The sequence below is a fragment of the Chelonia mydas genome, chromosome 4, assembly GCF_015237465.2.
Source record: "Chelonia mydas isolate rCheMyd1 chromosome 4, rCheMyd1.pri.v2, whole genome shotgun sequence".
In the NCBI taxonomy this organism is placed as follows: domain Eukaryota; kingdom Metazoa; phylum Chordata; order Testudines; family Cheloniidae; genus Chelonia; species Chelonia mydas.
Genome location: NC_057852.1, coordinates 17,386,925 through 17,402,681, shown reverse-complemented (window position 1 = coordinate 17,402,681; position 15,757 = coordinate 17,386,925). Strand labels below are relative to the sequence as shown.

At 43.6% G+C, this 15,757-nt stretch overlaps 1 protein-coding gene and 1 long non-coding RNA gene across 2 annotated transcripts in view; one reads left to right on the top strand and one right to left on the bottom strand.

The window, feature by feature from the left end:
- FGF5 (fibroblast growth factor 5) overlaps window positions 1-15,757 on the bottom strand; it is a 29,968-nt gene that overhangs the window by 10,161 nt on the left and 4,050 nt on the right. The window contains exon 2 of the mRNA XM_007070304.3: window positions 2,942-3,045. Coding sequence (XP_007070366.2) covers window positions 2,942-3,045 — 104 coding nt within the window. The remainder of the gene's footprint in view (window positions 1-2,941; window positions 3,046-15,757) is intronic.
- Window positions 12,220-15,101, top strand: LOC122465625. The gene is made up of 3 exons (XR_006290605.1): window positions 12,220-12,368; window positions 13,170-13,307; window positions 14,122-15,101. It is a non-coding gene; the product is annotated as an uncharacterized LOC122465625 (long non-coding RNA).

Below are 15,757 nucleotides of genomic sequence, written 5' to 3'. Positions count from 1 at the left end.
AATGGAGAGCACAGGTCACCAGTGCAGAATGATCTGGATCACTTGGTAAACTGGGCACAAGCATATAATATACATTTTAATATGGCTAAATGTAAATGTCTACATCTAGGAACAAAGAATGTAGGCCACACTTATATGATGGGGGACGCTATCCCGGGAAGCTGTAACGCTGAAAAAGATTTGGGGGTCATGGTGGATAATTAGCTGAACATAAGCTCCCAATGCAACCCTGTGGCCAAAAGGATAATGCGATCCTGGGATGCATAAACTGGGGAAGCTCGAGAAGGAGCTGAGAAGTTATTTTACCTCTGCATTTGGCACTGGTGCGACTGCTGCTGGAATCCTGTGTCCAGTGCTGGTGTTCACAATTCAAGAAGGATGTTGAAAAATTGGAGAGGGAGGGTTCTGAGAAAAGCCATGAGGATGAAAGGATTCGAAAACCTATCTTATAGTGATAGACTCAAGGAGCTTAATCTATCTAGTTTAACAAAGAGAAGGTTATGGGGTGATTTGATTATAGTCTGTAAGTACCTACATGGGGAACAGATATTTAATAATGGGCTCTTCAATCTAGCAGAGAAAGGTATAACATGATCCAATGGCTGGAAGCTGACGCTAGACAAATTCAGACTGGAAATAAGGCATAAATTTTTTAACAGTGAGAGTAAATAACCATTGGAACAATTTATGAAGAGTTGTGGTGGATTCTCCTTCTCTGACAATTTTTAAATCAAGATGGGATATTTTTCTAAGAATTATTTGGAGCAAGTTCTCTGGCCTGGGTTATACAAGAGGTCAGACTAGATGATCACAGTGATCCCTTCTGGCCTTGGAATCTATGAATTTCATTTTTTAAATAATTGTCAGTTGAATGGGGTAAAATTTGAAGACTCCTTTCAATCCACTATGAATCTCCCACTGATTGTGATGGGAGATTTGTACATACAATGTGTCCTTTAGGTAAAAAACTACACTTGTAGTCATTATTGTTCTTTATTATTTGTTCGATACCTTATCCTTGCAGTCAGTATCACTCAAAGGGAAAATCTGCTCCCTTTAAGATCACCATTACTTCTGCTCTAAGTGTCTCTTCTTTCTCTATCTTCTTCTGTATGCTTCTCTTCCTCTTCCCTGACTTTGTGTCTCTCCTTCTTTCTTCCCTCTGTATTTCCCTCCCTGCACTAACTCCCAATTCCCTTCTCTTCACTTGTAGGTTACACTCCCAACCCCATTCCAATTGCTAAAATAAGCAATGAAATGCTTAGACTGGCATTAGGTTTCAGAGTTAACAAATCAGTGAAATTAATGGGAGGCTGCAGGGGTTCAGACCTCTAAACGTTTCAGGCTGTCTGCAGACTCAGGCAGTGTAATTGGTTCTGTAACACTTGCTTTTTATTTGGGAGATTTTCTTCACAACCTTGAGAGCTAGAAACTTGCTTTTTGTTAAAATAAAAGCTTAGATTCTTCAGATTCTGGATTTACTATGTGGGTCACATAAATGCATCATCTAGGCTGAATCCAGATCATGGGTTGTTTGTATGACTCCTCTGTGTTAAAGAAATTTTCTTTTTTAGGACTTACCCATTAGGATATATACATTTTAGGAAGTGTTATTTTTACATCAGCAGAGTAAATGTGATGATTTGTTACATTAATAAACATTCCCTTGTCCCCAATAATAGCAAAAGCAAAAAGGACAGAATATCCTTGATTTTTAAAAAGGTTATAGATATCTGGAAAAGCATATTGGAACCTATAGTATAACCAATATGTAGAAAAACAAAAGGGGAAAATATTTTTTTAAATGAAATTAAATAGTCAAATGTTACTCTGATTTAAAAAATAGAAATAATGCTCTCACTTTGGGAGTCTGTATTTTGTTGAAATCTCACGGCTTACATTACTAGGGCATGATCCTGTAAGGTGCCGAGTGCCCTCAACTCTCATAGTTTTCACTGAAGTCGATGGAAATTAAGGTCACACGGCACATTGCAAAAGGGCAATCAGCAGAGACCTATTCCTGCTCCCATTGAAATCAGTAGGAGTTTTGCCATTATATTCAGTGGGACAAGAGGGGCCACTTAATACTTATGTGGCTATATGAGGAATTTGGGAAAGTGGTGGAAGGAAGGGCTATGCACACTTGTGTGCTGTATTCTGCAGCAATCACTAGCCCCCAAATCAGGGACTAACGGTAAGGGGATTAGTGCATGGTAGCCCCAGTTAAAGAAAGCATCTAAGCATGAGTATAAGTTAAAGGGTGCGCTTAAGGTCAAACATATACTCCAGGTTAAAATACAGGCCCCTCAGTGACCTAGCTTTTCTGAATAGGGATACCTGCTTGAACTGGGGACATAGTATTTTCTCTTTTTTCCTTTTCTTTCTCCCTCTGCGTGGTATCACATGCTATTACAACTGGGATGTCTCCATTCCATCATATGCCCTCAGAACAAACTGAGCCCAAGTGCCAAGTCTGCATCTTAATTTCCATCTGTTTCAACAAACATAGGGTCAGACCCCAGTTCTGTGTCTCCTCATCTTTTTCTTAAGGAAACACATGGATAAAACTTACTGTGAAAACCTACTTCCTTTCTCTAATGAGAAGTCATTATTGAACAAAGAGCCTACTGTTTTGAAGACAGAAATCTGATTGCCAAAAAAAAAAAATTCTTTGGTAAAAATGTAATAAATATTATCCAGAGCTTCCAATTTTTATATCTACCTGTCATTTAATTGTCTGTTTTTTACCTACCTATGGCTCCATCCTGAAAGGCACTCCTCATGGAGGTCATGGAGGTTGAGGGCACTCAGCACAGTATGCGGGTGCTGAGCACCTTACAGGATTGAGCCCCAGGAAAACTGCTTTTGCTACAGGGTACATGTGAAGTTGCCACAATGCCTTTAACAAACAATATATACTGGTAATTCAGTTTTTACTTACACTTGCATGGAGTTTTCCTTTTTTTGACATCGCTAAAAATTTGTTGCTGAAAACTCCTCGTATTCCTACAATCCCCTGAGACACAGCAAATATTTCCAAAATACCTAGGATGACAGAAATCCCAGAGTAAATCACAATACTTTTCAGATCACTTTGACAAAAAGAAATCATAGTTTCCTTTTGAAAAACCCCATCGTCCTTGGTTTACACAATAATTTCACATTTGATTGTTTACTGCTTTGCTTATTGGAAATGTGCATTTATTTATATATGTCTTAAGATTGTTTTAAAACCTTAAGTCATCTTTCAGATGACTGACACATGATCATTAGAAATGCAGAGAATGTCTTTTGTTGGACCCCAATCCCACAAAAACTTACGAATGTACGTAACCTTTAACATATGAGTAGTCCACTGATGTGACTGGGACTATTCATGTATATACTGTTAAGTATATGCATAAGTCTTTGTCGGATCAGGGCTAAATGCCCATACAATAGCCTATATCTCTATTAAACTTAACAGACCTCTCTTCCTATGAACACACCAAAAAAACCCAACAACCTCTGTTCCGTTCAAAGTCGGCTATGACACAAACCAGCAAAGGCCAATCATTTCAACCACATGGCTCACTGACACTGTGTCACTGCCATCACAGCAATTATTTGTATCCTGTTAGGAGACCTCTTGGCCAAATACATCTCAACTGTCCCTGTTTTTCGGTGATGTCCCTTATTTCAGACCCAAATTTCCCTCCAGTTCACACAAATTTAGTCTCTCACGTTTATTGTTATAAAGGATTTGCACCAGAAATACAGGAGCAGAGCTGATCTGCATTTTGGATGACACATTCTGATTCAGAGGAAATGTAGTTACTTCGGAGCTGGAGACGCATGCACAAGGTCAAAAATCTTTTTTTTTTTTTTTGGCAGGGCTTATCTAGCTGGATAACATTAGTGTGTATTAGTGTGGGTATGTCTCTCATTTTAACACATGCAAAACTAGGGCGGATTAAATTTGACTAAAGGGAAAAGAAGTGAAAATAAAGCATTTTAAATTTTGCCCCATTTTATCCAAAATGAAACCATACTTCCTTATTTACTGGTATATTGCACTATGGAAACAAAGTTACAGCAAATATAATTATGCTAAAGGAATATATTCCATGTCTTCTTAAGATTCGTATGGGTCAGATTTTAATACACTTACTTACATTGAGTAGAATCCTACTCAGCAAGCATTCCCACTGACTTCAATGGGACGTTTTGTGGAATAATACACTATTTAGTTTGACTAAGAATGGCAGAATCTGGCCGTAAGGGAATAAAATTTATTTTTCCCTTTCCCTATTGACTTCCATGGAACTACTCTGTCTGTCACCAGGGTATCTGAATTCCTTCTTTGAGTAAAGGATCAAGGTATATGGCCATATTTGGGCCTTTGAAAGCTGAGAGATATACTGGGCTCAATTCTTTTTCTACTGAAATCTCATGCTTGAGGACTTGGGCCCCAATTCAGCAAAGCACCTGAGCACATAGGGAATCCCATCACTAACTCAGCAAAGCCATTAAGCGTGTGCTTATGTCCCATTGAAGCCAATGAGATGTACAGATGGGTGTTCTGTTCATCCTATTCATAAAATTGGATGTCTCCAGGGAAATTTTGGACAGGCAGACAAGTGTAAAGTTTCAGGCCTATTCAGATTTGTTTGGACCAAGAAATGGATCTCCTTCTTTGCAAAGCTTCAGAACATCGCTGATCTAACAACTTGACTCGGAATTGCGGACACTGACCCTCGGACTCCTAATAGGCTTACAAACTATTAGAACGACTTCTTGAGGTGGAAGGCTCAGCCCTTAGGCTCATGACTCACTAGAACTTTTACCTGAGGCAGGGTATATCTACACTGCAATCAAGAGATGTGATTGCACCACATGTAAACATCCCCAAGCTAGCAGCAAAGCCTTGGTGGCACCCACCCACTGAGGACCCTGAGTACACATTCGAGCAGCCAATGTCTATACTGCCATAGCTTCCCTGATATTGTTACTCAAGCTACCTTTGATCCAGCTAAATCTAGCTAGATCAAAACTAGCTCAGGTATCTTTACATGTGCTGCAAACACACCACCTGATTGCAGTCTAGACATACCTTGAGTTTGTAACCAGGTATTGACATAACTGGCTTTAAATATTATTTAGGTGTCTAGTAACCATGGCAGATATAACAGTGTTTGTCCTAGACTGGCACGTTTGGCATCCTGTAACCAGGCTGGCACACTGCTTTTTCACTTGGGGCAAGACTCCCTGACTGTGTCTGTGTAACTTGTTCTCTTTCCTCCTAGCTGTGGTAGGACACCCCAGAATGCATCGCCCAATGTTGGTGCCACTCTGTGTGCACGTCACCCAGGTACCCAACCCCCTAGTAAGGAATTATGGGATTGCTGCCCATTCCCCCCCCGCCCCCAGAAATCAGCTATATGAATATGGTTAGACAGCATAGGATGTCATACAAAAAAAATTAGTAACTCCAGATCTGTGACTAATCTAGCTCCATCTTCCTGCAGTCTTCCCAAGGTCCTCACATTTCTTAATGTACTAGCATGGGGAATAGGCTTTGAGCTTTCCACCCCAGACAGGGATTTTCCTGTACAAGATCCTTGCAATTTCATTAAAGGGCAGGGTTGGGCCCTGTGTGAGTTTTTTACCTAATGTATACAAAGTAATCAAAGGTTTAACTGTTGAATTGTAAATTCTGTTTTATTTCTGAGGTTAAAACAAGAACAACAGTAATATGACACCTCTAGTTCTCTCTCTATAAATACGTAAATGATGTGCTCAGGACTCACAATTTGAATCCAAATTTGAATACCGCAAACTTTGGGGATGTTCAGATCTGGGGTTTTGATTGTGGCTCATCTGTAAAGTATATACCCCACACCTGAAACAATCCTCCCCTGCATCCTCTTTCCACTGAGAGGGAATAATTTATACACACATTTGCAAAACAGTAGTAGGGGAAATGATTTTAAAGACATAAAACAGCAATCCTTCCCTATAACTCTAGAGCACCATGTGGTTGTTCCAGGCCTGGAGAGCCCTTGCCAACTCTCACCAAAGTCAATGGTAGATTTAAATGGGAGTTGGATTGAACCCCTGATGCCCGTATCAAAGTTGCAAGTCTGACCTTAGCCAGAATTAGCAGAGTACTTACCACAGAGTGCTTCTGTTGCCGCTTGACACACTGAAACAGTGTAATGCATACTGAGTAATGGATTGGGTCATTCATTGTCCCTTCAAGCATCTGGAGAGTGGAGAACTATAGGAGATATTATTTGGAATGGCATCCCAGAGAGCCACAAAGTAACCACGAAGTGTGCACTTGACATTGCATTGCAATGTTTGCTTCACTGCTTTGCCTGAATACGCGATGACGTGTTGTGAGGATGCAATGTCACAGGCCAAACAAAGAGAGGTCAGGATGCCCTCCCAGGACGCTGTGGCTTTCTAGGCTGACTAAGTGCTCTGCAAAGCGATCACTGTTATAGAACGTCAAAAGTAGATATACTGACCTCAGCGAGATTTTTTTTTATTTGTTAGTGCTCTTTTTTTTGTTTGCTCAGCTCCAGATTAAAAAAGGGATTGCTTTAAAATACTTATAAGCATACAACAATTTTTGTGCACTGGGGCTTTTTGTTGTTTTAATTACAATGGACTTGGTTCACTCCTGCTGGGTCAGAAGGTTGGAATTTGATTCCTTCTGTGCCGGGTCTGACCAGTTCATTTGAGACGGAGGAGAAGTTATCTCCAGAGCAAGGTGCTGCAATCTGGCAGGGGAAGGCAGTTTTAATTCAGAGCCATATCTCCACAGGAACCCACCAGCTGTCCTGGAAATGGACTGGATCAGTTCTCCTGAACATCCTATCCATGTTCCCTCTCTGCCCAGCACCATCCACTATTTGGTTGGGACAACCAGCTCTGGGTCCCCTGGAGAGTGGAGGTTTTAGTCCCCATGTATTTCTGTGATCTCCCCATTCTCCTTTTCAGGTGGACTTTCCACAAGAAAGGAATTACAGCCCAGGTTTCCCTGCAAGTGAATTGAACTGTCTATATATTAACAAACCAAAATACATACGTATGTATAAAAGCAAATGGGTATATATACTATTTGGACCTAATTCTGCACTTATTAACATTAGTGTAAATCAAGAATAACACCATTGATGTCAATGGACATACAACTGTGTAAAAGCGGTGTAAGTTGGAGGAGACTCAGGCCCTTTATTTTCATTATATCAATAATATTTCCTTTTTTCTGTTCTACATCTATACACCCTATATTATTTTGGCTGTTGAAAATTTATGAGACTGTAATTTTTCAGCTTGCTGTACACAGATTTTTCATACACATACATAAAAAATGTAATCTATAGACATTTACTGAGCTGGTAAAAAAAAATATGTTTTTTTCAGATTTCCTTTTCCCTTCCCAAAACTTGGAGCAAAACCAGGAGATTAGTTCTTGATGTCAGTTGACATTTTTATGCCCATTTTTTAAGAACAAAAAATATTAAAAACAAACACCAGAAAATATACAATTCTTATGAGTTTTTCATGCAATATGGTACAAAATGAAGCCCATATTTGGCCTGCATCCATGATTTCAACGCCTAATGACAATGGGCATTCTGTTTATCAATTAAGGGATTAATTTGATCCTTACTGTATATTAGTTCAACTATGCCGGGGCAGGCAAACTTTTTGGCCTGAGGGCCACATCAGGTTTTCGAAATTGTATGGAGGGCCGGTTAGGGGAGGCTGTGCCTCCCAAAACAGCCAGGTATGGCCTGGCCCCCACCCATATCCGACCCCCCCTGCTTCTCACCCCCGATGGCCCCCTCGCAAGACTCCTGCCCCATCCAACCACCCCCTGTTCCCTGTCAGCCCCCCCGGGACCCCTGCCCCATCCACACACACCCCTGCTCCCTGTCCCCTGACCGTCCCCAGAACCTCTACCCCTGACTGCCCCCCGTTGCCCCATCCAGCCCCTCCTCTCATTTCTGACTGCTCCCCCCGGGACCCCTGCCCCATCCAACCTCCCCTTCTCCCTGACTGCCCCCGGAATCCCAGTCCCTGACTGCCCCCCGCCACCCCATCCAACCCCCTCTCCTTCCTGACTGCCCCCTGGGACTCCTGCCCCCATTCAACCCCCCTGTTCCCCGCCCTCTGACCGCCCCGACCCCTATCCGGACCCCCACCCCCTGACCACCACCCCAAACTCCCCTGCCCTCTATCCAACCCCCCGCTCCCTGGCCCCTTACCGCGCTGCCTGGAGCACCAGGACAGGCAGCCGTGCCGCCCGGCTGGAGCCGGCCACCCCACCACGCAGCACGGAGCACCGGATCAGGCCGGGCTCTGCAGCTGCGCTGCCCGGCAAGAGCTCGCAGCCCCGCTGCCCAGAGCATGTCGCCGGCGGCACAGTGAGCTGAGGCTGCTGGGGAGGGGAAACAGCAGGGGAGGTGCCGGGGACGAGCCTCCCGGGCCAGGAGCTCAGGGGCCAGGCAGGAGGATCCCGCTGGCCGGATGTGGCCCGCAGGCCGTAGTTTGCCCACTTCTGAACTATGCCAATTATTCTTAAAATGATTAGGATATTTCACTTTAAAGGCATACGAGGCCAGAGGCCCCCATACAACTTGTACCTTCAAAGGTCACTTCAGATGGACCAAAACTTGCTATCCTTAATTCAATTAATTGAATCAGAATTTGCCCAACGACAAGGTGGGCCTTATTCTGATCTCACTTGCACTGGTGTAAATCAGGAGTGACTCCACTAAGTCAATAGTTACTTCAGTTTCAAACTGGCATAAATAATCAGAATCTAAGCCCCCAAAACAGGCAAACTTGACAATTCATTTTATATAAGATCATAATTCTCTAAAAGCCTAATCAACAGTTTCACTGTGCAAAGAGCCACTGAATGTATCGAACAGCAACCCTGCTGATCGCACTGTAATCGGTGCCAGAAGAAATTATATAAACTACATAATGGTGCAATACTGATAATAGTGTATTTTATTGTACATAAATATATGTGAGGAACATGCTATGCTTGCCTCCACGCCTTTCTGATTAAGAGAGAACTTTGCCCATGGCAATATTCTGGTTACAATGTGCTTTTAAAAATGAACAAAATAAACCCATTTTTGTAAAACTATTTTAGATATCATAAATGGTCCCATCTGATCCTGCAATCCCCTAGCATACACATCTCTTTTTTATTTCAGTGAGAGTTCTGGTAGACAAGAAAAATACAAGATTGGGCCTTTGAGATTTGATTGAACCCACATCAACAAAGATATTCAGATTTAAGGACAGAGTAGTTCTGTATCAGAAGAATGTTCAGACAGTACCTGTCCCATGCTTAACCTTTTTCAGCCTCAGAACATGAGAACAGGTTTCAGAGTGGTAGCCATGTCAGTCTGTATCAGCAAAAACAATGAGGAGTCCTTCTGGCATCTTAGAGACTAACAAATGTATTTGGGCATAAGCTTTCATGGGCTATAACCCACTTCATCAGATGCATGGAGTGGAAAATACAGGAGGCAGGTATAAATGCAGAGCACAAGAAAAGATGGGAGTTGCCTTACCAAGTGGGGGGTCAGTGCTAATGAGGCCAATTCAATTAGAGTGGTTGTGGCCCATTCCCAACAGTTGACAAGAAGGTGTGAGTATCAACAGAGGGAAAATTATTTTTTGTTGTGACCCAGCCACTCCCACTCTTTATTCAGGCCTAATTTGAATAAATTAATGTGTCAAGTTTGCAAATTAATTCCAATTCTTCAGTTTCTCATTGAAGTCTGTTTCTGAATTTTTTTTGGTTGAAGAATGGCCACTTTTAAGCCTGTTATTGAGTGTCCAGGGAGATAGAAGTGCTCTCCTACTGGTTTTAAATGTTACAATTCTTGATGTCTGATTTGTGTCCATTTATTCTTTTGCACAGAGACTGTCTGGTTTGGCCAATGTACATGGCAGAGGGGCACTGATCCCACAGTTGGTTAGGCAACTCCCATCTTTTCATGTGCTGTATATTTATACCTGCCTACTATATTTTCCACTCCATGCATCTGATGAAGTGGGTTATAGCCCACGAAAGCTTATTACCAAATAAATTTGTCTCTAAGGTGCCACAAAGACTCCTCATTGTTTTTGCTAACGTGAGAAGTTATTTGCATGCTGCTGTTTGAAACAGACAGTTTTTGAGCCAAAAAACCAGCCATATGCTGCCTTCAGTCCTTTTTATTCTATGTAGGAACTGTGCTGTGGACCAGAGATAGTGTGTAGCCTAGTGAATGGAAGCAATTGCCAATCTCATAGGTGACAACCAGTGCAGATTTGTAGCCATAATGAAACACACTGGAGACAGGACCAGATCACCAGTTCCCATGACAAAAACCCACAGAAGAAGGTTAAGAGGGGAAATAAACTCTGTGCAAGGGGCATAGGACAAGCCGTGGTTCCACCTCCCAAGCCTCATGATCCACAGGTGGCATTCACGCTGAGACCCTGTGCCTCCATTTGGCTCTGGGGCTCAGATCCTCAATGGTATTTAGGCTCCTAATTTCTATTGATATCAATGGAAGTTAGGAGCCTAAATACCTTTGAGGATCGAGGTGTGGGTCCCCAGTGCTGCCCCACCACTTCCTGGCCACACAGCTCTGTTGGAGCCTCTTTGCAGGAGCCTCCTCTGCTGCACCTGCTCTTGGGCATCACTAACATGGAGAGGTTTGTGAAGTAAATACAACCTCTGCTTGTATTCCCCTTCTCCTTGTGTTTGTGCAGGGTATGTGGGTTAAAAAGGTGCACTTCCCCTCAAGCCACCTGGTCCCGCCCAGCCAATGCCTAGGAACACAGGACTTAGATCAAACCAGTGATTCGTTGAGTCTGATATTCTGTCTCTGACATTAGCTAATACCATGTGCTTCCGATGAAGTTGAAACAACCCAGTAATGCTCAGATGGGAATCTGCTTCCTATATCTCATCAGTTAGTGGATGATTTATGCCTGATGTGGTATGTTGCTGATTTTAAAAAATGTATTTAACCTACCAGCGGTCACTGTGCATGTGCTCATTATCCATATAAACATCTTAGCCTCTCCTGAATCCTACTAAACTCTTAGGTGGAGATTTTCAGAAGTCTCTAGTGATATTGTGTACCTCAAGTTTTGGGTGCCCACCTTGAGATACCTCAGAGGGGATGGGTGTTCAGCATTTATTGAAAATCTAACCTCTTTCAAGTGTCTCAAGTTGGGCACTCAATATTACCTGTCACTTTTGAAACTTTCGGCCTCAGTGATGTGTTGTGGCAATGAACTCCACCGATTAATTAGTCACTGTTTTTAAAACCAATTCTTTTCATCAATTGTAAATTTGTCACCTTTCTGTCTCATTGAATATTGCCTTGTTCTTGAATTCTCCGAAGAGATAGATAAGAGCACCTGATCAATGGTTATTTTGTGTACCTCTATAATGCTGCCTCTTAGGGCCTCATCCTAACAACTGCTCTATGTGAGTGAACCCCTGTGTCCTTGGGGAGCCCTAACGTCCACCCACAGGGAAAAACTTTCAAGACTAAGGTCCTTCTGATTTCCGCCCTAAACTAAATGATATCAGTCTTTTCAATCTCCCCTCATAAAAAAGTCTCTGATCATTTGTTGTTTTTCTCTGAAACCTTTCTGTTTCCACTACTCCTTTTTTAATATGGTGTGACCAGAACTGAACATAATATTCCAAGTGAGGGCAGAACATCAATTTATAAAATGGTGTTATAATATTTTCAGTATTATTTTCTATCCCATTCTTCATCCATTTGTACATTTTGTTTCCTTTTTAGAACACCGCTGCACGTTTAGCTGAGGTTTTCATCTGGCTGCCCACAATAACACCAGGTCTTTTTTCTGGAGTGGTTACACTGAATTCAGAAAGGCTCAAACCATTCCTTGCAATGTGCATTATCTTGCCTTTGTCAACACTGTCTTTCATATGACCCATTAATCTAGATGTATACGGTCCTGCTGAAGTTCCTCAGAATCTTCTGTAGTCTTGATCATTCAAACAATTTAGAGTCAGCTGAAAAACTTGCCACTTTGCTGTCCACCTGTAGCAGGGTAGTTACCCCGCTCCTGTGAAAGGCTAGGCTGATTGGGGAAGCAGCCACAGCTGGGGCCATGCCTCAATCAGGCCACAGCTGGCCCTATAAAAGGGCTGTGAGCCAGGAGCTGAGTGAGTCTTTCTCTAGCTTGACCTGGCTGCCTGCCTGGGAGAGAAGGGTACCTGAGGTAGAGTTGTGCTGGGGAAAAGGCAAAAGGAGCTGGGGAGCTCCAGCCTGGTAATTCCCCAGGCTGCAGGCCTTGTGCAAGGCCTAAAGAAGGTACTGGGGCTACAGAGGTGCAGCCTGGGAATAGGCAGAGGCAGCTAGTCCTAACCCCTTACCAATGATGAGTGGCCATTACACTGCAGTCTGCCCCAGTGAATGGGGGCTAGATGATGACTGGCAGTAGCCACTGGGGCAAGGTGAGGATAGAGGGTTGGGGGCTCCCCTGGGAGGGGCAACCCAGAATGTGGGGACTGCTGGGAGCAGAACTCCAGGGTCTGGGAAAGACATGGGGCCAAAGACAGGTGAGTCAGCAGAGGGTGCTCCAAACTGGAATCAAGCTAATTCCCAGGATAACCAGCAGGAGGTGCCACACCAGTGAGTCATCGCTGCACTACACTACCCCTCTTCCAGTTCTCTAATGAATATATTAAACAATGTCTTTGGGGCAGCCTCTATTAACCTTTTGCCATGTTCAAAACTGATCCCTATTTCTTGTCTCTTGGCCAGGTTTTAATGCACAGCAGTACTTTTCCTTTCACCCCATGTCGATTAAGTTTTCTTGACTTCTTTTTGTGAGGGATTCACTCCCTTGGTTCAGACCTTCCCCACTTAGAGATCTTAGAACCCTCCTCCCCTGGGTCACTGAGAAGGTGGGAATATGGCTGTGGAAGTAGCTTACAGCCCCTATTCCACCTGAGAAGAGTGAGATCTCTGCACAGGGGCCCTTCTCTGTTCATGGATCCTTTGCAGTTATTTGGCAAGTCTACGGACCTTTACTTTTTGTGTGACCAACCTTGTCTGTGGAATGCCTCTGAAATTCACCACCCTCTTCTCACATCCCTCATGATGCTTCAGGAGAACACACTGGATCTTGGAACTTCCCTGATGAAGAATTCTGATGATGAGCTTCAGTCACTCAAAATATCCCTTTGGCCATGAGTGTCTCAGATGCTCTCCTATATTGCAGCTTATGCGATGAAGCTTCAGTTATGGGTAAGGCTACATTTATGTCAAGAGGTCATGGAAGTCAACGAATCCGTGACTTCCAGCGACCTCCATGACATTGTCTGCTTCAGCCCCAGGGGCTGCAGGACTGGAGCTTGCAGCCAGTGCCCAGCAGGGCCCCGGTAGGGTTCCGGTGACAGCAGCGATAGGCAACAGGGGGTCCCCTGCAAGGTTCCAGGGGGAGGTGACAGATTCCTGAGGGGGCCCTCCTCAGGGTTCCAGTGATGGAGACAGCCTCATGCAGGGGAGGGGAAGGGGGATGCCTCGGGCAAGCAGTTGGGGGTGTCCCCTTTTCTCTTTGGGAAATATGGTCACCCTGCAGCTCCCAGCCACCATTGGCAGAGGGGAACCCCCTGCAGCTTCCACCTGCCGTGGCCCGAGGGGGAATCCGACAGCTCCCAGCCACCACGGTGACAGGGGAAACCATGGAGCCGCAGCAGCAAAAGTCACAGACCGATCACAGCTTCTGTGAATTTTTGTTTATTGCCCGTGACCTGTCCGTGACTTTTACTAAAATAACCATGACAAAATCTTAGCCTTATTTATGGGTGCAAGGGAACATGTTCCAAGTCTTAATCAAATCATTTAAAAGATGATCCTGTCTAGGTAAGAAGCAACAGAACAAACAAGGCTGAACTCCAGAGAATACTATTTGCAGTTGGTATATTATGTCCAGTGAAGGAAATTAGAGATTCCATTTGTCTAAGCATCGATCTAAGATGTATTGCAGGGGCTATAGAGGGGTTGTATATGTATGCATGGGTCAAACACTGATGCTGGTACACCGTTTCCACCTGTGCAGGAAGAGGGGATTGCAGAGGAAGAGTGGGTGATGACAGGAAAGAGAAGGATTCACGCTTCTACATGCTCCCTGCCACACACAAGAGCCTGCGGAAGCAACTTGGCCACTAGGCTGGTGGGTCTGTGAATCAAGAGAAGGGGAGGAAGAAAAACATGCTTTGGAGGGTACTAAAGAGCGGCTGGTTACCCATGTGGATATCTACATGGAATTAGTGCTGATCCTGGCAGCACTAATTTCCACTCTGCACCTGCACCCCTCCTGGTGATTTTGCACAACTGTAGGCAGGACAGCCAATGGCAACATGACTCCTGGAGTACCTATGTTCCCAGGAGGACAGGACGGTTGGACAGAACTGTGGATAGATAGCTCCTCTGCTGGCTGAGTGCTTCTTTCCCCACTGATTCTGAGAATCAATGGGTTCAGATGCCTCACTTCCCCACCCACCTCCTCTGGAACCCCCAACACTCTCTACTCAAGAGGTGCATTAGCTGGAAACTCTGAGTTGAAACAGAGCTAATAATTTCACCCACCGGCAGATCCACACACCAATGCCTGGAAAAGATTAAAGGGACAGATTCTATAAGTTTGGCTTTCCTGGTCATGCATACAACCATCTATGTTTTGTGAATGAGCCTCCAAAATGGAGCCCTCGGTAAGGTGCAGTAACTATATTAAAAAAATTGTGATAAGTTAAGGACAGAATATGAGATGTTATCACAGTTTTTAGTACAGTTCTGCTATTAATTAGTGCAACATTATCCTTTCTTTTAGGAAGACTTACACTGAATGTGAATAGAATGTGAGGCAATCAGCTATGCCCAGGTGGAGCCCTGTGCCTGCATAGACCTGATTGCATGATCAGGGCCTAAATTATTCCCTATGGGCCAGATTCTGTAAGTACTCTGTGAGCAGAACTCCCACTTGAATCCACCAGCATTCCACATCCAGAGGTGACACAGAACCACACCCTATGTTTTTAATGTTCTTTTTAAAGCACCACCAGCTCTTTCTGCCATTTTGATTTCCAAGACTAGGACATTTGCGCAGTAATAGTAAGACCTGAACAGCAGTCAAAGGCAATAACAGCAAGACTGGAGCTCGCCCAGGAGGACTGGCATTTCTTCTGAGTTTTAGGTTTAAACAAAAGTATCATGTTGCTTCACTCAGACAATACAAAACATAAAAAAGGAAAGAATGACAAAGTTACAAGTAGGCAGTTCTGAAAGACAGGACAGAAAGTCACGCATCTGTTCAGAGTTTAAGTGGCAGTGTGGTCTAGTGGTTCGAGCATGGGAATAGATGTCAGGAACTCCTAAAGTCTAATAGTGACTGCCACTGGCTTGTGATGTAGGGGTGGACAAGTCATCTGGGGTGTGATGTTCAAAAGAGTTCAGTTTTCATTTACTTCAATGGGAGCAGAGCTAAGGCAGTGCAGAGTGCTTTTGAAAATCTCATGCTTGTAGCTTCATTTTCAGAGGTCAGTGGCAATTGTGAGTGCTCAGGACGTCAACTGGAGTTGCTAAGCTATTAAACTTTCCACCTCAATTTTCTCATCTCTAAAATGAGGCTAATATTTGCTTCATCACATGGCCGTTTGGATGATTAATGAGTTGAAATGGGGTTCTAGTCTGAAAAG